Here is a 25,547-nt window from a genome sequence, read left to right as displayed (position 1 = left end):
CTCAGGGCAGAACTTCAGTGGTAAATGGAGAGAGATGGGGATACCCATCAGTGCGAGTTCACATTTTCAATATCTCCTCTTCCTGAGAGTCACGATCCAAACCTACACAGGAAGTCAACAAGGTATTGCTTAGAAAATACACTGAAGACAAGGATGCCCTCCCTCTACCCAGTTATCCATTTGCCTTAGCCACAGAACCCTATCAATAATTATAAGTCATTGCTTAATTCAGGAAATAGATATTGGAGAAATTACACCGCTGTACATTTGTATTGTATTATACTTGAGAACAGAGGAGCCAAAACAATATTGAATAGGAAATATTTTATTACTAAAAGTGGTGGTGCACTGAAGGTGCTCTTTTCACATCTGAATTTCACAACTCAGTTCTTCGCTTAAATCACAAGAGAAAATAAACAAATCAAACATGAAAATCTTTAACATGGAGAAAGACTGTGGCAACAATGGAATATATACAACATGGGAGGGAGAACGAGGAGGTGGCTTCCACAGGCTGGCATTGTTCTGTGTTCTACACACAAGGCTCATGCAGGAGGCACTTAAATCTGAGAGCCTATAGCCAGGACCATGACATAGAGAGGAAATATGTGAAATCGTTGGAGTCAGTGGGGCTGCTCTGCCCTGTAAAATAACACAATGACCGACGTTGAAATGGAACGGTCTTATTGTTCGGGGGAGTACAGTCCTATTGTTGAGACCATTCCTTAAGCACAGGCCTGGGACCTGTGAAATGGGGCTTGTGGTGCCATCTGCAATCACGTGGGACATCAATGCTGCTACACAAACAAGCTAGGTTTCCATCCAATTGATGAATATTCAGAAATCTGCATAAAAACGAAATGCACATTTTCCCACCAGAGATGTTTCCATCAAATTGACTTGTTGCGGATAAAAAGCTGTGCGTGATGTAGCGCACAGAAAATAACTTTTACGGTTAAATGTACCTAATACGTTTAATTGGTTTCCATCGCATTTTCAACTCTACTGATGGTTTTCGTCACAACAAATGTTGCGTTATATTGCGAATATGCCCACTGGTCTTGGCACGTGTGGTCTAGCCAACAGTTTGCAGATACAGTGTGGGTAGGCTACCTACATGAAGAGATTATTATTGATAAAATATATTTTAATTTGTCAACCGGCAGCCAAGCATCGATCATCATGTCACCAGAATAAGACCCTCGATAGTTATTAGGAAAGGTGCATCAAGCTCGTCACCTTGCACTTTCACCACCCTGTGAAGTTCATCATAACTTATTTCATCTGTAGCGTAATTAACTGCATGCATTCTCGAGTCATAGTTGGAGGACCATCATCGCGTGACTCCAAGTTTACTTCAATATGATGGTTAATATAACAATATTTGCGCAAAAAAGTGTTTCCACCGCAATTTCTCGCATAATGAATTTTACCAACAAAAATATCCCACCTTGTCTAGCATATTTTATTTTGTCGACATTTAGAACGTTTACCAACAAATGTGCTGTTTCCATCATGCCCGTCTTGACATTTTTTAACCAACATGTACTTTCCTCACATAAAAAGGTTGGCTGGAAACCTGGTTACAGAGAGCATTAACAGTACACAGACTTATGCTACACACATATAGAGCACAACGAAGGGGTGCACATTTAAAAGCATGCATCGTCGCAGAATGAGCAATGTTGGTGATCATAAAAAAATCAACTGTTGAAGATGTGCCATTATGTATCATCTTCTTGATGCGACTAGTACACAACACACATTTCTAAACCGACCTACACTCAGATACTTCGACAATGCATTAGACATGTTTACAGGAATTGTATTATTTTAATGTCATTCACTTCAATGCCAGTTAAATAGAAATAGTCCATAACTGCTGCGTCACTGCCGGAGGGGGGTGAGGTTTACTATGATAACTCAAAAAAAGTATTTTTTCTTCTTCATGAATGTATTTTCCATGACTTATTTACAATTAAAACAACATACCAGGTTATAGTACCCATCAATCAAAATAGGAGAAACAATTTATCCATAACATTCTCAATGGGGCATCTGGTCTTGTATTTCTACCTGTCAAGGCTGGTCTGGTTGATGGTTGGGCTGGTCTGAGGTCAGATCTTCTCCTGGATGAAGGGGGTGCTGCAGGGCCTAGTTGATGGTTGGGCTGGTTTGAGGTCAGATCTTCTCCTGGATGAAGGGATGCTGCAGGGCCTGGTTGATGCTGATGCGTTTGGCCGGGTCCAGCATCAGCGTGCCGTCGATCAGGTCTTTTAGGACCAGGACCTTCTTCCTCTGCTCCTCGGGCAGCCGCTGGCCGCCCACCATGTCACACAGCAGGTCCTTGGTGGGGTTGATGGTGCTCATCACTGTTACCTTCTCCTGTGGTGTGTGTGGAGGGAGGTGGGGTGCGGGGAGGATGGAGAAGGAGTGGGTGGATGGAGAGAATTGGGAAATATATAAATATATACACACACAGTCAGGTCCATAAGTATTTGGACAGTGACACAATTTGCATAATTTTGGCTCTGTACGCCACCACAATGGATTTGAAAGGAAACAATCAAGATGTGCTTTAAGTGTAGACTTTCATCTTTAATTTAAGGGTTTTGTATGAACCGTGTAGGAATTAAAAACATTTTTATACATAGCCCTCCAATTTTAGGGGCTCAAAAGTAATTGGACAAACTAACAATCATAAATTAAATTGTGAGCTTTAATACATGGTTGCAAATCCTTTGCAGTCAAAGACTGTCTGAAGTCTGGAACCCATAGACATCACCAGATGCTGGGTTTCTTCCCTGGTGATGGTCTGCCAGGCCTTTACTGCAGCTGTCTTTAGTTCCTGCTTGTTCTTGGGGCGTTTTGCCTTCAGTTTTGCATTCAGCAAGTGAAATGCATGCTCAATGGGATTCAGTTCAGGTGATTGACTTGGCCATTGCAGAACATTCCACTTCTTTGCCTTAAAAAATAATTGGGTTGCTTTCGCAGTATGCTTCGGGTCATTGTCCATCTGCACTGTGAAGCGCTGTCCAATGAGTTTTTAAGCATTTGGCAGATAATATAGCCCTAAACACTTCAGAATTCATCCTGCTGCTTTTGTCAGCAGTCACATCATCAATAAATACAAGGGAACCCATTCCATTGGCAGCCATACATGCCCACGCCATAACACTACCTCCACCATGCTTCACAGATGAGGTGGTATGCTTCGGATCATGAGCAGTTCCTTCCCTTCTCCATACTCTTCTCTTCCCATCATTCTGGTACAAGTTGATCTTTGTCTCATCTGTCCATAGGATGTTGTTCCAGAACTGTACAGGCTTTTTTAGATGTTTTTTGGCAAAATATGGTCTTCCTGTTTTTGAGGCTTACCAATGGTTTACATCTTGTGGTAAACCCTCTATCTGGTGAAGTCTTATAATAATAATAATAATAATAATAATAATAATAATAATATGCCATTTAGTAGACGCTTTTATCCAAAGCGACTTAGTCATGCGTGCATACATTTTTGTGTATGGGTGGTCCCGGGGATCGAACCCACTACCTTGGCGTTACAAGCGCCGTGCTCTACCAGCTGAACTACAGAGGACCACAAGTCTTCTCTTGATTGTTGACTGACACAGATACACCTACCTCCTGGAGGGTGTTCTTGATCTGGCCAACTGTTGTGAAGGGGTTTTTCTTCACCAGGGAAATCATTATTCTGTCATCCACCACAGTTGTTTTCCGTGGTCTTCCGTGCCTTTTGGTGTTCCTGAGCTCACCAGTGCGTTCTTTCTTTTTAAGAATGCACCAAATAGTTGATTTGGCCACACCTAATATTTTTGCTCTCTCTCTGATGGGTTTGTTTAGATTTTTCAGTCTAATGATGGCTTGGTTCACTGGCAGTGACAGCTCTTTGGACTTCATATTGAGGGTTAATAGCAACAGATTCCAAATGCAAATGCCACACTTGAAATCAACTCTAGACCTTTTATCTGCTTACTTGTAAATGAACTAATGAGGGAATAACACACCTGCCCATGGAACAGCTGAGCAGCCAATTGTCCAATTACTTTTGGTCCCTTAAAAAGGGGGGGACCACAAATAAAAAGTGCTGTAATTCCTACACCGTTCACCTGATTTGGATGCCCTCAAATTAAAGCTGAAAGTCTGCACTTTCAGCTCATATTCATTATTTAATTTCAACTCCAATATGCTGTGGTAGACAGCTAAAATAACAATAACTTGGTCAATGTCCAAATATTTATGGACCTGACTGTATATACACACACACACACACACATATACAGTGCCTTGCAAACAGGTCAGGGACAAAGTTGTGGTGAAGTACAGATCAGGGTTGGGTTATAAAAAAATATCCTAAACTTTGAACATCCCACGAAGCACCATTAAATCCATTATTTAAAAAATTGAAAGAATATGGCACCACAACAAACCTGCCAAGAGAGGGCCGCCCACCAAAACTCACGGACCAGGCAAGGAGGGCATTAATCAGAGAGGCAACAAAGAGACCAAAGATAACCCTGAAGGAGCTGCAAAGCGGAGATTGGAGTCTCTGACCATAGGACCACTTTAAGCCATATACTCAACAGAGCTGGGCTTTACGGAAGAGTGGCCAGAAAAAAGCCATTGCTTAAAGAAAAAAATAAGCACGTTTGGTGTTCGCCAAAAGGCATGTGGGAGACTCCCCAAACATATGGAAGAAGGTACTCTGGTCAGATGAGACTAAAATTGAGCTTTTTGGCTATCAAGGAAAACGCTATCTCTGGCGCAAACCCAACACCTCTCATCACCCCGAGAACACCATCCCCACAGTGAAGAATGGTGGTGGAAGCATCATGCTGTGGGGATGTTTTTCCATCGGCAGGGACTGGGAAACTGGTCAGAATTGATGGAATGATGGATGGCGCATCATACAGGGAAATTCTTGAGGGAAACCGGTTTCAGTCTTCCAGAGATTTGAGACTGGGACGGAGGATCACCTTCCAGCAGGACAATGACCCTAAGCATACTGCTAAAGCAACACTCGAATGGTTTAAGGGGAAACATTTAAATGTCTTGGAATGGCCTGTTGAGAATTGAGAATCTGTGGTATGACAAAAATTGCTGTACACCAGCGGAACCCATCCAACTTGAAGGAGCTGGAGCAGTTTTGCCTTGAAGAATAGGCAACATCCCAGTGGCTAGATGTGCCAAGCTTATAGACATACCCCAAAAGACTTGCAGCTGTAATTGCTGCAAAAGGTGGCTCTACAAAGTATTGACTTTGGGGGGGTGAATAGTTATGCACGCTCAAGTTCTGTTTTTTTGTCTTATTTCTTGAAAACTTTCGCAAGCCACTGTATATACACAGTACCAGTCAAAAGTGTGGACACCTACTCATTCAAGGGTTTTTCTTTATTTTGACTATTTTCCACATTGTAGAATAATAGTGAAGACATCAAAACGATGAAATAAAACATGTAATCATGTAACAATTAAAAATAGTGTTAAAGAAATCAAAATATATGCGTTATATTTTTGATTCTGCCTTGATGGCAGCTTTGCACACTCTTGGCATTCGCTCAACCAGCTTCATGAGGAATGCTTTTCCAACAGTCTTGAAGGAGTTCCCACATATGCTGGACACTTGTTGGTTGCTTTTCCTTCACTCTGCAATCCAACTCATCCAAAACCATCTCAATTGGGTTGAGGTCAGGTGATTGTGGAGGCCAGGTCATCTGATGCAGCACTCCATCACTCTCCTTCTTGGTCAAATACTCCTAACACAGCCTGGAGGTGTGTTTTGGGTCATTGTCCTGTTGAAAAACAAATGATAGTCCCACTAAGCGCAAACCAAATGGGATGGCGTATCGCTGCAGAATGCTGTGGTAACCATGCTGGTTAAGTGTGCATTGAATTCTAAATAAATCACAGACAGTGTACCAGCAAAGCACCCCCACACCATCACACCTCTTCCTTCAAGCTTCACGGTGGTAACCACACATGCGGAGATCATCTGTTCACCTACACTGCGTCTCACAAAGACACAGCGTTTGGAACCAAAACTCAAATTTGGACTCCAGACAAAAGGACAGGTTTCCACCGGTCTAATGTCCATTGCTTGTGTGTCTTGGCCCAAGCAAGTCTCTTCTTGTTATTGGTGTCCTTTAGTAGTGGTTTCTTTGCAACAATTTGACCATGAAGGCCTGATTCACGCAGTCTCCTCTGAACAGTTGATGTTGAGATGTGTCTGTTACTTGAACTCTGTGAAGCATTTATTTGGGCTGCAATCTGAGGTGCAGTTAACTCTAATGAACTTATCCTCTGCAGCAGAGGTAACTCTGGGTCTTCCTTTCCTGTGGCGGTCCTCATGAGAGACAGTTCATCATAGCGCTTGATGGTTTTTGCGACTGCACTTGAAGAAACTTTCAAAGTTCTTGAAATTCTCCGGATTGACTGACCTTCATGTCTTAAAGTAATGATGGACTGTTGTTTCTCTTTGCTTATTTGAGCTGTTCTTGCCATAATATGGACTTGGTTTTTACCAAAAAGGGCTATCTTCTGTATACCAACCCTACCTTGTCACAACACAACTGATTGGCTCAAACGCATTAAGGAAAGAAATTCCACAAATTAACTTATAACAACGCACACCTGTTAATTGAAATGCATTCCAGGTGACTACCTCATGAAGCTGGTTGAGAGAATGCCAAGTGTGCAAAGCTGTCATCAAGGCAAAGGGTGACTACTTTGAAGAATCTCAAATATAAAATATAGTTTGATTTGTTTAACACGTTTTTGGTTACTACATGGTTCCATATTTGTTTTTTCATAGTTTTGATGTCTTCCCTATTATTCTACAATGTAGAAAATAGTAAAAATAAAGAAAAACCCTGGAATGAGTAGGTGTGTCCAGACATTGACTGTGTATATATATGCCATTTAGCAGACACTTTTAAGTATACATTTTACATACATGTGGTCCTGGGGATCTGTTGGGCAATACACGTATTTGCCTGAATTGTTTAATATTAATAGTTAACTATTAATATTCTTAACAATAGTAGAAACATTTCTTAACTACCAATGCTGTGCTTTTCATAAGGGGGGTCCCCTCTAGCTCCCTGCAGCTGGTCTGGGTATGTCAAGGACATGGGATGGAGATAAAACTTCAGGAACAGATAGACCTGTATTGTTTCTCGTTGCTTCAGAGTAACCCGGTCACACGGTTAAAACAAAGAGCCTCAGAATGACCACAGGCTTTTCAGTTCATCCTAGACAAAGAGCCTTAGAGTGACCACAGTTTTTCAGTTCTGCCTCATTTCTTAGATAGTTTCCCGACAACTGAGCAGGTGAAATGTAGAACATATACGAACCCTTTCGGTTACTTTGTCTACTTCAATGTAGAGGAAGTTGAGGTTCTGATCAAAGTGCTGGTCTTTGAACAGGCCTTTCCGGATCATCTGAGAACAAAATAAGAAACATTACATCATCTGTATGTTACAGCAGTGAACAATGCCCCAGGTTATGACTTCCTGTCAAAATCTAACTTTTAGAGAGAATCTAACTTTGAGAGAGACTAACGCTAGGAGAGACCAGCCAAGTCCAGTAATGTGAACAGTTTACCTTGTTGGGCATCTTGCCCTTGAGGTCCATTGCCAGTTTAATCATGTGGTTGTTGGAGGAGCCGGGGAACAGGATCTTGCCGGTGTAGAGTTCGTACAGCGTGCAGCCCACCGACCACATGTCTATGCTGTAGTCGTACGGCTTCCCAATGACTGTGACAGAGAGAGACATCATGAGGAGTGTGATCCATCAGAGACCTTTATTACAGCTAAACCGTTATAATCAACAAACGATCTCAAAGTAAAATGTACTGATTTCTGGAGCTCTGTAGAATCTGCTGACGAGGTACGGCGTGATGTCGTTGTCCGCCACGTGGGATGCAGAGCCAAAATCGCAGAGTTTCAGGATGGTCTTCGACTCGTTCACCTTGTGGGGGAGAGAGAGAAACAGACACTATGTTAGACGGGACTATCAGGCCAGGGTTTTATTCATTAGGGCACAGCATAGCAAAACGCTTTTTAAAAGATCTCAATGCAAAGCGAAAACAAGTGGTTATTATTGGACGAAACCAGGTAGTCCCTCCCAGTTTCAGTCCGCTTTCTCCATTTTGTGCCTTTGAACACGACCCGGCCTCAGTGCAGTTGTAACAGTCATGTGATGATAATGATAGTATGGGCCTCGTACCAGGATGTTGTCCGGCTTGATGTCAGCGTGGAGGATGCTGCAGCGTTTGAGGAGCTTGAGGGCCAGGAAGAGCTGCTGGGTGTAGGAACGGACAGCCTTGATGTGGAGGCCCACGTCCTTACCGTACTTCTTCAGCACCTCGCGCAGGTTCATACTGAGGAGGAGATTTCACAGAGAGACATGAGTTAGAGCCAGAGAAGCAGTGCGCTAGATGACAAACACATTGCGGTGTATACTGCCACTGAGGACATAACACCCTATTCCCTGTAGTGCACACATTTTGACTAGTAGTGCACTATGTAGGGAATAGGCTGCCATTTCCCGACGTAGCCATAGTGTGGTGACAGTGCAGTAGTGGTAGTCTCCCAGTTAGTACCTGAGGGGCTCAAACACCAGACACAGGTGCTGCTTGTGGTAGAAGTGTCTGAAGAGGCGCAAGCAGTGGAACTTGTCATCTGGGTCGGCGTCGTTGAGCCTCTTGAGGAACTCCAGCTCCTTCAGGCCAGTCTTCTGCCTGGAGACCCAAAACACAATCAGCAAGGTCAGCATCTATTAGTTTATTTATCCAGGTAGGTTTTATTGAGGTAAATATCTCTTTTCCAAAAAAGCCCTGGACGATCCACATAGAGGTAGCTAGAATACTTCTAATGAGAGGGCACATTCAAATGTATGGGTGGGTGAAGGCAATATGTTCCCCTAACCATAAACGAAAAAAAGACTAAGGATGCATCCCAAATGGCTCCCTACTCCCTACATTTTTGTCCTTTAACAGACACTCTTATCCAGAGCGACTAACAATTAGTGCATTCATCTTACATACCTTCATAGTTCACTATTTATGACCAGAGCCCTGGTCAAGAGTGCTGGTCAAAAGTAATGCACTATATAGGGAATGGGGTGCCATTTGAGTCCTGAGGCTGCCTGCCTGAGGCCTGAGGACCTACATGAGTTCGTTGTTGCGGATGATCTTGACGGCCACATCCTGTCCGGCGCGGGCCGTGTCCCTGCCCCTGATCACGTTGCTGAACATTCCCTGGCCTGTGTAGCCGTACACATCGTAGCGCTTGTCCAGCGTCTCCCCGATGTTCACACCTAACACACAGTAGGAAGACATGAGGGGCATGTTTAGAAAGTTTGGGCATTTCTCAATGAGATATCCAGTTACTAGGCCTCAAATAACACTATTGACCAATAGTGAAATCAAAGGACTGCACTCATACACAGCAGAATACTCTAAGACTACATGGACTGTTTCCAAACATGGATAATTTTGAGAGAGAAAAGCTCAGCAGCCTTTCATTGATTAATTAGTGAATGGCAGTAACATTTGTAATAGTGTGTCCAGTCAAGGGCACTTACGGTAGTAACCCTCTGCGTCGGTCCAGTTGTCCCGGAGGTTGGGGTTCTCTTTGAAGTCCTTCCCCCCGACACCTGCTGCTCTCATCCTGGCACTCTGTACAGAGACAGACGACCAACAGTTCAACCACAACATGACCAAACATTCAACCACACTCGCATACTGACCTACTGCCACAGACAGATCACTCAGAAGATGGGCTTGCATGTTTAGTCCAAGCTGCACTCTAAAGATCAGAGATATAAACATGGTTGGAGATCAGTGGAGGGGAGTGAGGCTCCTGTAAGACTTACATCAATGGCTGCTTCAAACATGACGTCCGATTCTGTAAACATATCAGGGGCCGAGGGCTTTTTGGGTCCTGACAGAAACAGGGAGGAAACGAGACAGATTTAGTACACTTAAGGGAAACATGCTTCAACTGGCACACGTTTTGGGCTAAAAATATGACATGAAATGAATGCGAATTAATGACCACTTGGGAACCAAAGACTAATTTACCACTCTGCATTTGGTCAATGGTAGTAATATGTGTAACGTCACCACATTGCAACTTTCTCCCAAGCCCCACGAGCCAACAGTGTCAAACATGAGGAGAGAGAGCCATTGCACTGTATACCCTGTCAATGCCAGCACACCCTATAAGAGGGGCCCTGGAGTAAGGGGAAGGGAGGAAACATGACAGACTACACAGTCCATTCTGCCACACAGGTCGTGTCTACACTTGACACTTACAGTACATTCGGAAAGCATTCCACATTTTGTTACGTTACATCCTTATTCTAAAATTGATCATCCCCCCCCCCTCAATCTACACACAATACCCCATAATGACAAAGCAAAAACAGGTTTCTTGAATTTTTTGCAAATGTATACAAAATAAAAAAAATGGAAATACCTTTTTTACATAAGTATTCAGACCCTTTGCTATGATACTCGAAATTGATCTCAGGTGCATCCTGTTTCCATTGATCATCCTTGAGATGTTTCTACAACTTGATTGGAGTCCACCTGTGGTAAATTCAATTGATTGGACATGATTTGGAAAGGCACACACCTGTCTATATAAGGTCCCACAGTTGACAGTGCATATCAGAGCACAAACCAAGCCATGAGGTCGAAGGAATTGTCCATAGAGCTCCGAGACAGGATTGTGTCAAGGCACAGATCTGGGGAAGGGTACCAAAACATTTCTACAGCATTGAAGGTCCCCAAGAACACAGTGGCCTCCAGCATTCTTAAATGGATGAAGTCTGGAACCACCAAGACTCTTCCTAGAGCTGGCCGCCTGGCCAAACTGAGCAATTGGGGAGAAGGGCCATGGTCAGGGAGGTGACCAAGAACCCGAAAGTCACTCTGACAGAGCTCCAAAGTTCCTCTGTGGAGAAAGGAGAACCTTCCAGAAGGACAACCATCTCTACATCACTCCAACAATCAGGCCTTTATGGTACAGTGGCCAGATGGAAGCCACTTCTCAGTAAAAAGGCACATGACAGCCCGCTTAGAGTTTGCCAAAAGGCACCTAAAGGACTCTGACCGTGAAAAACAAGATTCTCTGGTCTGATGAAACCAAGATCTAACTCTTTCGCCTGAATGCCAAGTGTCACGTCTGGAAGAAACCTGGCACCATCCCTATGGTGAAGCTTGGCGGTGGCAGCATCATGCTGTGGGGATATTTTTCAGTGGCAGGGACTGAGAGACTAGTCAGGATCGAGGGAAAGATGAACAGAGCAAAGTACAGAGAGATTCTTGATGAAAACCTGCTCCAGAGCGCTCAGGACCTCAGACTGCGGTGAAGGTTCACCTTCCAACAGGACAACGACCCTAAGCACACAGCCAAGACAACGCAGGAGTGGCTTTGGGACAAGTCTCTGAATGTCCTTGAGTGGCCCAGCCAGAGCCCGGACCTGAACCCGATCTAACATCCCTGGAGAGACCTGAAAATAGCTGTGCAGCGACACTCCCCATCCAACCTGACAGAGCTTGAGAGGATCTGCAGAGAAGAATGGGAGAAACACCCCAAATACAGGTGTGCCAAGCTTGTACCGTATACCCAAGAAGACTTGAGGCTGTAATTGCTGCCAAAGGTGCATCTACAAAGTACTGAGTAAATGGTCTGAATACTTATGTAAATTAGATATTTTAGTTTTCGCTTTGTCATTATGGGGTATTGTGTTTAGATGATGGGAAAAAATATTTAATCAATTTTAGAATAAAGCTGTAACGTAACAAAATGTGGAAAAAGTCAAGGGGTCTGAATACTTTCCGAATGCACTGTACATGTGACTTCAGCTATCAGAATGCGAAGATCGCATTGAAAAGACTGGTCTAGATGCACAAAAGTCACTTTGTGGTCCGATTGTGTTCAGATCTGGCTGACCACTTTAGGCGGTGGTCAAATCAAATCATATTTTATTGGTCACATACATGTGTTTAGCAGATGTTATTGCAGGTGTAGCGAAATGCTTGTGCTTCTAGCTCCGACAGTGCAGTAATATCTAACAAGTAATATCTAACAATTTCACAACAAGGGGATGCATTGTGTGTAGATTTCTCCTCAGCCTGGATGCAATCAGGCTACCGAAAGCGCATACAGTGGGCAACGTCATCAGCACTTCTCCCACAAGTCTCCAGAAAACTTGTGCTTTTCATTATAACATTTGAGGAAACATTTTCCTAGCGTGTGAGGAACGTGTTTGCTGCCTCAAATGCTAGCCAGCTAGTTAATAAAAAAAAAAAATATATATATATATATATATACACACACACACAGTGGGGAGAACAAGTATTTGATACACTGCCGATCTTGCAGGTTTTCCTACTTACAAAGAATGTAGAGGTCTGTAATTTTTATCATAGGTACACTTCAACTGTGAGAGAGAATCTAAAACAAAAATCCGGAAAATCAAATTGTATGATTTTTAACTGATTAATTTGCATTTTATTGCATGCCATAAGTATTTGATACATCAGAAAAGCAGAACTTAATATTTGGTACAGAAACCTTTGTTACAGAGATCATACGTTTCCTGTAGGTCTTGACCATGTTTACACACACTGCAGCAGGGATTTTTGGCCCACTCCTCCATACAGACCTTCTCCAGATCCTTCAGGTTTCGGGGCTGTCGCTGGGCAATACGGACTTTCAGCTCCCTCCAAAGATTTTCTATTGGGTTCAGGTCTGGAGACTGGCTAGGCCACTCCAGGACCTTGAGATGCTTCTTACGGAGCCACTCCTTAGTTGCCCTGGCTGTGTGTTTCGGGTCGTTGTCATGCTGGAAGACCCAGCCACGACCAATCTTCAATGCTCTTACTGAGGGAAGGAGGTTGTTGGCCAAGATCTCGCGATACATGGCCCCATCCATCCTCCCTCAATACGGTGCAGTCGTCCTGTCCCCTTTGCAGAAAAGCATCCCCAAAGAATGATGTTTCCACCTCCACGCTTCACGGTTGGGATGGTGTTCTTGGGGTTGTACTCATCCTTCTTCTTCCTCCAAACACGGCGAGTGGAGTTTAGACCAAAAAGCTCTATTTTTGTCTCATCAGACCACATGACCTTCTTCCATTCCTCCTCTGGATCATCCAGATGGTCATTGGCAAACTTCAGACAGGCCTGGACATGCGCTGGCTTGAGCAGGGGGACCTTGCGTGTGCTGCAGGATTTTAATCCATGACGGCGTAGTGTGTTACTAATGGTTTTCTTTGAGACTGTGGTCCCAGCTCTCTTCAGGTCATTGACCAGGTCCTGCCGTGTAGTTCTGGGCTGATCCCTCACCTTCCTCATGATCATTGATGCCCCACGAGGTGAGATCTTGCATGGAGCCCCAGACCGAGGGTGATTGACCATCATCTTGAACTTCTTCCATTTTCTAATAATTGCGCCAACAGTTGTTGCCTTCTCACCAAGCTGCTTGCCTATTGTCCTGTAGCCCATCCCAGCCTTCTGCAGGTTTACAATTTTATCCCTTATGTCCTTACACAGCTCTCTGGTCTTGGCCATTGTGGAGAGGTTGGAGTCTGTTTGATTGAGTGTGTGGACAGGTGTCTTTTATACAGGTAACGAGTTCAAACAGGTGCAGTTAATACAGGTAATGAGTGGAGAACAGGAGGCTTCTTAAAGAAAAACTAACAGGTCTGTGAGAGCCGGAATTCTTACTGGTTGGTAGGTGATCAAATACTTATGTCATGCAATAAAATGCAAATTAATTACTTAAAAATCATACAATGTGATTTTCTGGATTTTTGTTTTAGATTCTGTCTCTCACAGTTGAAGTGTACCTATGATAAAAATTACAGACCTCTACATGCTTTGTAAGTAGGAAAACCTGCAAAATCTGCAGTGTATCAAATACTTGTTCTCCCCACTGTATATCTTTTTTTTTTTAATGTTTGGCTAGAGTTATGCTAACCCGTTTGCAATCCCTTTAGCGTTGCTTGCTAGCTAGCTAGAGGTTACAGTAGTTAGCTACTGCCATCAGTTTTTGTTGTGTTATCCTATATAGCCTATTCCACTGTTTGTAGAATGCATACTGGCATTTGAATATAGCGCGGGAAAAGGGAATCTGGACACACTGTGGACACGGTAGGCACATTTAAATATAGTTGTAGATGCATGACGCATTCGGAATTCCATGATCAGAACTCTATGATCAGAATACTGAAGCTGTATGAACTGTTAAGTCTAGACATGGCCACAGTTACAGCTAATGCGGGCACATACAGCAAACAACCTGTGTTAAGAAAGAACACCTGTAAACTTCAAAATTAAATAAAAATACATAAAAACCTAATCACCAAGTTGACCCACCCAGATTGTACATTGCATATCATGAGCTATGGAATATCTTGAGACGACAATACAGAGCAGACCAAATGGCACCCTATTCCGTATATAGTGCACTACTTTCTTTTCTCCCTGACTGAATCCCTTTAACTCACCGTCCTTCTCCTGCGTGATGAGGCCTTGCTTGGCCTTGATGTTCTCCTCAAACGTGTCCAGGTTCTCCAGCTCGTACTCCTTGACGTCGGCCGCCACGCGCTCCAGGACGTCGTCTGGCGAGGGTGAGCGGCTCCGTGTGCTGCTCTGGGGGCTGCTGGGCTCCGACGCCATGGACGCCATGCTGTCCTCGTTGCCGCCACGGTATTTCTGCACAGGGAGAGAGAGAGGAAGTGTCAGGCATAGAGTGGTCACAACAATGTAAGTAAGGAAAAATAAGATATTGGTTTCGAAGTGGGTCAATTTCAATAATGAAAAGGCAAATCAGAAAACGTCCTATCTTGGAGTAGTAGCCAAATATTAAATACTGGGCTGGGGATCCCTGCAACAGCTATGGACAGTTCAACAGCACATGTGATGAGCAGGGCTCCAGACTTCAACCATTTAGTCTCATTTTGCGACCTGTTGACTTGGCTGAACAACTTGTATTTGGTCGCATCTGTGTGAGCTACTCATTCTACACGGTCACCTCACTCCAAACGTCATATTTTCCTGTAGAGATTAGATTAATCAGGGTATCTGCAGGTTCCATGAAGTTTAATTTAAGACGACCTTTAATGCCACTTGGAATGCCATTTCATACCAATTTTGAGGTCTGCGCGCGCCACACACCTGCTAATATTCCTCTCCAAAAATTCGTATTTTCCCAAGTCTATAGCCTACATGGCTCATATTAGCAGGCAGGTGTGCTATTTTAACATTGAGCATTCTCCTGGGGCCGAACGTGTGTAGTAGTATAGTGGCTAGGCTATATATGACTGAAGCATGGGGTTGCCCATCTGCATTTGTTTAGGCTACCACAAAGGGCTAATCATTAGCTAGATAAAAAAACACTAAGTGTTCAGAATTTTGATGCCAAAGAGCTCCATTTTGGTCTCATCTGACCACAACACTTTCACCCAGTTCTCCTCTGAATCATTCAGATGTTCATTGGCAAACTTCAGACAGGCATGTACAGTGGGGAAAAAAAGTATTTAGTCAGCCACCAATTGTGCAAGTTCTCCCACTTAAAAAGATGAGAGAGGCCTGTAATTTTCATCATAGGTACACGTCAACTATGACAGACAAAATGAGAAGAAAAAATCCAGAAAATCACATTGTAGGATTTTTTATGAATTTATATGCGAATTATGGTGGAAAATAAGTATTTGGTCAATAACAAAAGTTTCTCAATACTTTGTTATATATCCTTTTTTTGGCAATGACACAGGTCAAACGTTTTCTGTAAGTCTTCACAAGGTTTTCACACACTGTTGCTGGTATTTTGGCCCATTCCTCCATGCAGATCTCCTCTAGAGCAGTGATGTTTTGGGGCTGTCGCTGGGCAACACAGACTTTCAACTCCCTCCAAAGATTTTCTATGGGGTTGAGATCTGGAGACTGGCTAGGCCACTCCAGGACCTTGAAATGCTTCTTACGAAGCCACTCCTTCGTTGCCCGGGCGGTGTGTTTGGGATCATTGTCATGCTGAAAGACCCAGCCACGTTTCATCTTCAATGCCCTTGCTGATGGAAGGAGGTTTTCACTCAAAATCTCACGATACATGGCCCCATTCATTCTTTCCTTTACACAGATCAGTCGTCCTGGTCCCTTTGCAGAAAAACAGCCCCAAAGCATGATGTTTCCACCCCCATGCTTCACAGTAGGTATGGTGTTCTTTGGATGCAACTCAGCATTCTTTATCCTCCAAACACGACGAGTTGAGTTTTTACCAAAAAGTTCTATTTTGGTTTCATCTGACCATATGACATTCTCCCAATCCTCTTCTGGATCATCCAAATGCACTCTAGCAAACTTCAGACGGGCCTGGACATGTACTGGCTTAAGCAGGGGGACACGTCTGGCACTGCAGGATTTGAGTCCCTTGCGGCGTAGTGTGTTACTGATGGTAGGCTTTGTTACTTTGGTCCCAGCTCTCTGCAGGTCATTCACTCGGTCCCCCCGTGTGGTTCTGGGATTTTTGCTCACCGTTCTTGTGATCATTTTGACCTCACGGGGTGAGATCTTGCGTGGAGCCCCAGATCGAGGGAGATTATCAGTGGTCTTGTATGTCTTCCATTTCCTAATAATTGCTCCCACAGTTGATTTCTTCAAACCAAGCTGCTTACCTATTGCAGATTCAGTCTTCCCAGCCTGGTGCAGGTCTACAATTTTGTTTCTGGTGTCCTTTGACAGCTCTTTGGTCTTGGCCATAGTGGAGTTTGGAGTGTGACTGTTTGAGGTTGTGGACAGGTGTCTTTTATACTGATAACAAGTTCAAACAGGTGCCATTAATACAGGTAATGAGTGTTGGACAGAGGAGCCTCTTAAAGAAGAAGTTACAGGTCTGTGAGAGCCAGAAATCTTGCTTGTTTGTAGGTGACCAAATACTTATTTTCCACTATAATTTGCAAATAAATTCATTAACAATCCTACAATGTGATTTTCTGGATTTTTTTTCCTCAATTTGTCTGTCATAGTTGACGTGTACCTATGATGAAAATTACAGGCCTCTCTCATCTTTTTAAGTGGGAGAACTTGCACAATTGGTGGCTGACTAAATACTTTTTTTCCCCACTGTATATGTGCTTTCTTGAGCAGGGGGACCTTGCGGGCGCTGCAGGATTTCAGTCCTTCACGGCTTAGTGTGTTACCAATTGTTTTCTTGGTGACTATGGTCCCAGCTGCCTTGAGATCATTGACAAGATCCTCCCGTGTAGTTCTGGGCTGATTCCTCACCGTTCTCATGATCATTGCAACTCCACGAGGTGAGATCTTGCATGGAGCCCCAGGCCGAGGGAGATTGACAGTTATTTTGTGTTTCTTCCATTTGCGAATAATCGCACCAACTGTTGTCACCTTCTCACCAAGCTGCTTGGCGATGGTCTTGTAGCCCATTCCAGCCTTGTGTAGGTCTACAATCTTGTCCCTGACATCCTTGGAGAGCTCTTTGGTCTTGGCCATGGTGGAGAGTTTGGAATCTGATTGATTGATTGCTTCTGTGGACAGGTGTCTTTTATACAGGTAACAAGCTGAGATTAGGAGCACTCCCTTTAAGAGTGTGCTCCTAATCTCAGCTCGTTACCTATATAAAAGACACCTGGGAGCCAGAAATCTTTCTGATTGAGAGGGGGTCAAATACTTATTTCCCTCATTAAAATGCAAATCAATTTATAACATTTTTACATGTACTCCTTGCATATAGCCTCGTTATTTTATTGTTACTATATTTATTTATTTTTAGCATATTTTTCTTACTTTTTAACTCTGCATTGTTGGGAATGGGCTCGTAAGTAAGCATTTCACGGTAAAGTCCACACCTGTTGTATTCGGCGCATGTGACAAATAAAATTAGATTTAGCCTACATTTCGTAATGTTGCTCAACTGTCAGTATGGTTGCGCTTATCAGAATGCATCTCTCCCTTCACTCCGTGTGCAAAGGGGGGAGTGGGAATGAGAGCCAGCAGCAAAACAGGGACAGGGCAGATACTTTCATTGCAGGAAGCAAGTTAATGCACAATACTGTTGACCAAATAATGGTTTTAGAACCCAGAAAATCGTCAGGAGCGGTGTCTGTCACTTTCGGTTTATCGTCCCAGTTAGTGTTGTTGTCTATCAAATTGGTAACGGGCTGACTCGCACTGTCACAAGCACATGATGTGCACTAGGGCTGTCCCCGACTAAAATTAATCTTGGTCGACCAAGAGTCATCTGTTCTTTCGACCAATCGACTGGTTGAAATTCTAAAATGTGTATTTTTCCATATATACACACACCCTATGTGTTTTAATAAAATCAACTATATGTAGGCTACTAAGCTTGTCTTACGTTTTAAGCACACTGTGATTAAATAATGAAGACACAAATGACTCAAGAGAGCCAGAGATCAAGATAGCCTAACCAGAATAAAGAAATCTGTCCCGAACCACCTCCTCCCACTGCTCCGGGCCTTTGCAGATTCTGCCATTACACTCCCGAAGTTGCCAGTAATAGGCTACACCAGGGATCGGCAACCTTTTCCATTTGGAGTGCCAATTTATCTTACCATTTATACCAATCTGCGTGCCAGTTATGATTTTCATATGCACATTTTCGTGGAACAGTTTCATTTATTTTATAATAAAGTTGTCGTATCTCAAAATCATTGTCATGAAAATCATGATCTAAATCAAAATTATACAAATCTAAAAGTAACTTCTATTGCCATCTATGTAAAAATAGCCTACATAAAGCCAACAAATAAAAACATTGCAGCCTTCAGGTAGAACATATCCTGATAAAAATAAATCACATTGGCTATGTATGGCCTGTCTGCAAGGAACTTGAAACATTGTATCAACCAGGTCCAGCCCCAAGCTTGCAATAACAAACTTGCAACATTGTATAAAATATTCTGGACCTTCAGAGTTTCCCGAACCACATAGCTGTAGGCTATTCGCGCAAGGGATAAGAAGTAATCAGGTAGGCCTATTTTATGATGTTTCCACCGGATCAGAGCATGATTATTAAAAAACTTTCACGCCGAGTGGTTATCGAAAGGGAGAGAGCTGGAAAGATTTTTCTAATAGGCTACATTGAGGAACTATTGTCATTCTCAATGGATGCACAACATACTTTGTTTACTTGCTGTTTGAGGTGAATAAATAATTACTTTGAGAAGCTCCACATCTCATTAGTGGTGGTGAGTTAAGCCAATCAGAAATACTATCAGATCCACAAATGGGCACATTTATAAGCCTATATTTGCGCGCAGGCCAGGTAGCCTAGGCCTACTTCTATGCGTAATCAGGTGCGTGTCCTTACTCAACACTGACAGGAGCGCTCCAAACAAAACACAATGAATAAATTGACAACTCGTAAATGGAATCAAATAAACCAAAACTCGTTTCTCACAAGTGTAACCTAGGTTGTGCACTCTGCAAACAACGTGTCCACTCCAACAACAATAACTGTAATTACTGTAACCAAACAAACGTTGTAGATTAAAAATGATGGGAATTAACAATAAATGTACTACTGGTGATACTGGTGTGCCAACCCCATGGCCTCCGCAATGGATTAGTACACTGAGACATGCATCAATCAACACGTGCCATCAAACTTTTGTGTTGTTGTGTGCAACTGCTCAACAAAAAAATTATGTCGACCAACAGCCTATCGACCAAACAGTCAACTAAATGGGGTCAGCCCTAATGTGCATACACAGAGGTGCACATGGATGGATAGCTCTTGAAAATCTTGAAAGTGTGTCTCGAGTAGTATTTGATGTTTTTTCTGCCGCGGTGGCAACAATTAAGCAGCGCCGGCACAATATAACGGAAACACTGTAGTCATCGCCGTTGCATTTTTTAAGACCTTTGCAAACTGAATTTAAGACATTTTAAAACTTAAGGCCTGTAAATGAGAAATTAATTGAAGACTACACATTTTTAAGGACCTGTGGACACCCATTATGTTTAGAGTTAGCAATCTAGCTAATGCATTTGAGTTTCCACTTACTCAAGTGGTCAATTAAAACCAAATAAATTAGCCTATGATATTTAGTGCACATAAAGATGTAGTCAAATTCATCTCTATTGAACAAAATACAATTCTGGAGCCCTGTTTTAACAGTAAAATATATAACTCATGAAAATCACTGGATTAGGTTGCACATCAAAATATCTTGAATCATGCATTCCTGCATGGACGTGTTAGATGAAACAACTTATTTCTCCAATACCGTCTTAGTAGTCTATTACACCTCTTAATAAAGCACTGTGAATTACTTTATAAGTGATTACTTATTTTTTCTATTGCGTGAAGCCACAATTTATTTTGGGTGCGACCAAATCATGGGCTGGTGCCACCAACTGAAAATGTTTGTGGCACCAGTGCCACCAGGGGAAAATTTTAGTCTGGAGCCCTGGATGAGGGACGGGGAACTGACCTGGACGATAGCCAGGCGCTGCTGCCGGCGCTGCTCTATAATGGCCTCTTCATCCACCTCCTCACCGTCAAAGTCCTCAAGCCTGGTAACAAAATAAACCCACTTACAAAAACACACAATCACCCAGAGAATTACCATATTGCAGTGTAGCATTTGTCTGTGTGTGAGTGTTCACCCTCTACTCACACTTCCTCCTCGGAGGACTCCTTGTCGGCCTTCATGCCCTCAGAGAGGCTGCCCTTGAACTTGTCCTCGTCCCGGCCATGTCTCCTCCTCCTGTCCCGGTCACGGGAGTTGGAGCGCCGTCCGTACTGTCGGAGACGGCCGTATCTGTCCCTCTCCGGCGACCTGCAGCGCACAACAAAGGAAATACTTAGACAACCTTGGCCTATGAGCCTCATACTCTGACATCACCAAAGCTTCATAAACTAGAACCAGACAGAATCTGTAAGGAACCAATCTTATCACTACCATGACAGCATTGCCTGCCTATTTAATGACAATAATTGTAACTAGCTATATACAGGTCCAGTATCTGTAAAAGTAATACAGTATTATACTATTACTACTTGGTATTTTATTAGGATCCCCAATAGCTGTTGCAAAAGTAATTATTTACAGGCATCATCTTAATTTCTGGAGGCTTGAGGAAGCCCCTGCAGATTCCATTTGGCCCAGCACATCCACTCAAGTTTCAGCTAGTCCCGTCTCACCTGCGTCTCATTGGAGACCTGCTCCGTCTCCGGAAGGGCGAGGGGGACCTTCTTCTGAAGGGTGAGCGGCTCATCCTGCGACGTTGGGGAGCACCTCTGGGGCTGGTCTCCCGTGACCTCGCTCTACCCCCTGGCCCTGCTTCTGGGCGTATTCGCTTTCTGTGGGAGAGAGAATAAAGTTTAGAACATCAGTGGTGGATAGCAGCACATTCTTAATGCCCCATCCTAAAACGTTAAGTATGTGCCCTCAAATAGTTGCCCATGCCATGTACAGACCACTACCGTTGTTCAGTATGGGACAATAAAAGGGGTGGAAATAGGGGGTGGACTGCAGGTTAATGCATAGTAAACGGACCGGAGTGGTGAGGAGCCCTGTCGGTCAGCATCCCTCCTCCTGGCATCTGGGGAGCGACTGCGGCCTCTCCTTGCTGGGGACCTGGCTGCTCTGGAAGGAGAGCCCTGTTTGGAGGTGGAGGCTGAAGCGGATGCCTGTTGGGAGTCTCTGGTGGGGCGTGGGGAGGCGCTGCGTCTCCTCTGGGGGCTAATGGGCACTCCTCCTCCTCGCCTGTGGGGAGAGCGGTTCTCTTTCCCTGATGAAGCATCCTTGGAAGGGGACTTGGTCGGCCTCTTGTCCCGCTCTCTTTCTGACTCCGACCGACCTGGACGCTCCCGTGATCTGGACCTCCGACCGCCATGCTCCGTGTTTGATCTGTCGTTAGGCTGGGGCGAAGAGCGTTTGTCCGAGCGGCCACCCCTCTGCTCTGCTCTCCTGCTGGCAGGGGAAGGAGACTTCTTGTTTCTCTCTTTGGACCTGCCCCCGCTCTGGGAACGTTTCCTCTCTTTTGATTTGCTGCGGCCACGGCCTTTGGCGGCCACGTCTTTGCTGCCTTTGGTTGTTTTGTCCGACTTGGATTCCTTGCCTGTCCTCTCCTTGGACTTGCTCCGACTGTGGCGCTTAGAGCTGGACTTGCCGGCTTCTGTGGAGTCCCGTCTGGCTTTACCACTCCTACCCCTGGGGGAAGGGGGTTTCCCCATGCTGCCCCTCGGACGCTGCTCCCCGTTCCGGACCCTGCCCTCTCCGTCTCCCTCTTCAGAGCCAGAGTTATAACCCTGTAGGATGAGGCCCATGCCGGATTGCACCTTGCCCCCCTCCATCACCTGGCTGTCCAGCTCGGCTTTAATCATGGCCCTCTGTTTCTCCAACTCCTCCAATAAGGCCTTGTCGTCAGATGAAGGGGAGATGTGAGTCTTTCTCTGGCTGGAGGCGCTGTTGATGCCAGGGGCGGATGAAGAGGAGCCATCTTTACGTTTGTGTTTCTTGTGTTTGTGTCGATGTTTGCGCTTTCGGTCCTTGTCCTCTTCAGACGTGTGCTTGTGTTTTTTGTGCTTGCTGCGGTGTTTGTGTTTCTTCTTCTTGTGTTTGCTGCCACTGCTGTGATGTTTGGACACCTTTGCTGTCTTTTCTCCGTTAGTTTCAGCTTCCCCCTCTCCGACCTCTTTCTCCTCCCGCTCTTCTTCTGAATTCTCACCACTCTCCTCCTCACTCCCACTCTTGTCATGGCTCTCCAAATCTTCTTTCCTAAGGTACAAAGATTGGTAAAATATAATTTAAACCAAACAATTTTTTAAAAACGTGGCTAGCTACAACATGAATTGTCCAAAACATGACTTAACAACACAGCAAACAAAGCTTTAACGTGCTAGCTGGCTAGCTATCCTTACTTCCCGACTTGACCGCCAAGTCAGCTAGCTACTTAGTTGACCGCTAACTAACGCGCTAGCTTGCTACTGTAGCAAACAATGGCTAGCTTGCTACGTTAGCTTCTTAACTACTTATGCAATAGGCATTGCTAGCCAGATAGTTAGCGAGTTAACTAGAATGTTAAGTCGCATGTTATGACACTATGGTTTGATTGGTTTATGGTATGGTTTAGCTATAGAAAACATTTAAACATGTCAGCAAACCCTTTCGAACACTGTGATAGCTAAAGAGTTAGCAGGCTAGCTCTAGATAGCTAGCCCGATATTGTTTCAACGCTGCAGAACACAGATACACCGACGACAACGTCGACTTGCCAAAAGCACTGAATCCGGTGAAAGTACTACAAATAAGTTGCATGACTGTCTAATCTTCTAAAATGTCTTACACGTGCTCGTTCCCGTTATTCATTCTGCTAGACGCGATATCCATCTCTACATCGGCCATTTTCCTCAGCCGGGGTGTTTCTTCCTTCAAGGTATTGTACACAGTACACACAACTGCAAAAAACGGTACTTCTGCCCTCTACAGCAGCGGCGACGTACTGGGTTGACTGAAAACGCTAAAATTATACTTTTGTCCACCAGGGGACAGTGATGTATAAGAGAATGCTGACAGTGGCAAGGGGAAAGTGGCTGGTAAATTTCTCGACTAGGGTTGGTCTATTTCCAGCTATAGTTATTAATAGTTTAAAAGCAGAAACCTAAAACCAGGGTATTCTCAGGTACTCCCTCCACTGGGGTTTCTGTCACTCACAATCACTTTGGAAAGTCCCCTCTCTCTTACAGCCTCTCTGATCTAATAATATCACCCTAACACTATTGAAAAATGTTAATACATCCAACTGCTTCCACCTGAGGGGTAAAAGAGCAGAACAAGATTACCATAAAGAAGCATTTTCTTTACCTCTTCACAGTACAGTTATAGTCTGTAGAGATTATAGACCTGTAGACCCATAGCCGTGGGAAGTAGGGGTGCTGAGGGTGCTGCAGCACCCCCTGAAAAATCTGGATTAAAAAATAGATATATTTGTATTTTATTTTTTGATATTTCTCCCCCCACAAAAGTAGTGCACTGGGCCTGTATTAGAGGACCGATGTAGCCATCTGTAGCGCATGCAAAAATACCCCCTACCGGTCAGTTTTTAAGCATGAGGGAAATATCATAGAGCTGTTCCCCAAAAAAAGTCCCAAGATTATGATGAATGGCCATGAACCAATTAGGTTCCAATGCATACTTTCCATATTCATTATTGAACCCCCCCAAGCCATCCTCCACCCCCACCATCCCAAGCTTCTTCCAGTTTCTCAATGGATTTGTGCGACATTCTTATTTATAGTCTAAATAAATAGTGCATTGTTTCAATGTATCTACATAGGCAAAAGTCCAACTGTAAAAAGGGACACGTTATCCCTAGCTATGTAGGGCATCTTGTTGTGATTTGTACTCTACGAGACAGTTTTAATTTACACTGTATTCATAATGAGAAGAGCACCCCATTACACCTTGGTCGTATTGGCCAGAAGGCATCCTAAGCCCTATTCACTTCACATTCACAAACAGAAAGGGAAGATGGCACATTCAGTTGAACATGGGTATTGGCATTTCGTGCTGTCTTGAAACCTATTTCACTCCATCACATTTTCAATGAGAACCGTCATGTCAGACATTTCAGTCGTAATGCTGCTGTACTAGAGAAAGACAGGCAGTCATTGGCTCTGTGAAGGGAAAGTACAGAACAAGGACACCACATTTTAGCATAACACATTTTATGAAGATATTTTTGCAGCACCAGGTTGAAAGATACACTAAATATACAAAAGTATGTGGACACCCCTTCAAATGAGTGGATTTGGCTATTTCAGCCACACCCGTTGCTGACAGGAGTATAAAATCAGCACACTGCCATGCAATCTCCATAGTCAAACATTTGCAGTAGAATGGCCTTACTGAAGAGCTCATTGACTTTCAACATGGCACTGTCATAGGATGCCACCTTTCCAACAAGTCAGTTTGTCAAATTTCTGCCCTGCTAGAGCTGCCCTGGTCAACTGTAAGGGTTGTTACTGTGAAGTGGAAATGTCTAGGAGCAACAACGGCTCAGCCGCGCAGTGGTAGGCCACACAAGCTCACAGAATGGGACCGCCGATTGCTGAAGCGCGTAGTGCATAAAAATAATCTGTCCTCGGTTGCAACACTCACTACCAAGTTCCAAACTGCCTCTGGAAGCAACGTCAGCACAATAACTGTTCGTCGGGAGCTTCATGAAATGGGTTTCCATGGCCGAGCAGCCGCACACAAGCCTAAGATCACCATGCGCAATGCCAAGCGTGGTTTGTCGAAATCGGTGTGGAAGGATTGACTGGCCTCAACCCCATTTAACACTTTTGGGATGAATTGGAACACCGACTGCGAGCCAGGCCTAATCGCCCAACATCAGTGCCCGACCTCACTAATGCTCTTGTGACTGAATGGAAGCAAGTCCCCGCAGCAATGTTCCAACATCTAGTGGAAAGCCTTCCCAGAAGACTGGAGGCTGTTATAGCAGCAAAGGGGGGACCAATTCCAT

General features: G+C 44.1%; 1 protein-coding gene across 1 annotated transcript; it reads right to left on the bottom strand.

Annotated features, from left to right (window-relative positions):
- Positions 1-1,449: 1,449 nt before the first annotated feature.
- On the bottom strand, positions 1,450-23,494 carry LOC121569925 (serine/threonine-protein kinase PRP4 homolog). Its single transcript, XM_041881268.2, has 15 exons — positions 23,367-23,494; positions 21,575-22,798; positions 21,220-21,378; positions 20,693-20,854; positions 20,507-20,588; positions 14,540-14,747; positions 9,895-9,962; positions 9,604-9,697; positions 9,189-9,336; positions 8,621-8,758; positions 8,245-8,398; positions 7,872-7,986; positions 7,621-7,772; positions 7,371-7,457; positions 1,450-2,385 (listed from the first exon to the last, which is right to left on the bottom strand). Exons 1-15 carry the CDS (start codon positions 23,423-23,425, stop codon positions 2,182-2,184), a joined length of 3,054 nt encoding a protein of 1,017 aa, XP_041737202.1. The 5' UTR covers positions 23,426-23,494; the 3' UTR covers positions 1,450-2,181.
- Positions 23,495-25,547: the final 2,053 nt, after the last annotated feature.

This window comes from Coregonus clupeaformis, chromosome 7 (genome assembly GCF_020615455.1).
Source record: "Coregonus clupeaformis isolate EN_2021a chromosome 7, ASM2061545v1, whole genome shotgun sequence".
Taxonomy (NCBI): Eukaryota; Metazoa; Chordata; class Actinopteri; order Salmoniformes; family Salmonidae; genus Coregonus; species Coregonus clupeaformis.
This window is presented reverse-complemented; position numbering and strand designations above follow the sequence as displayed.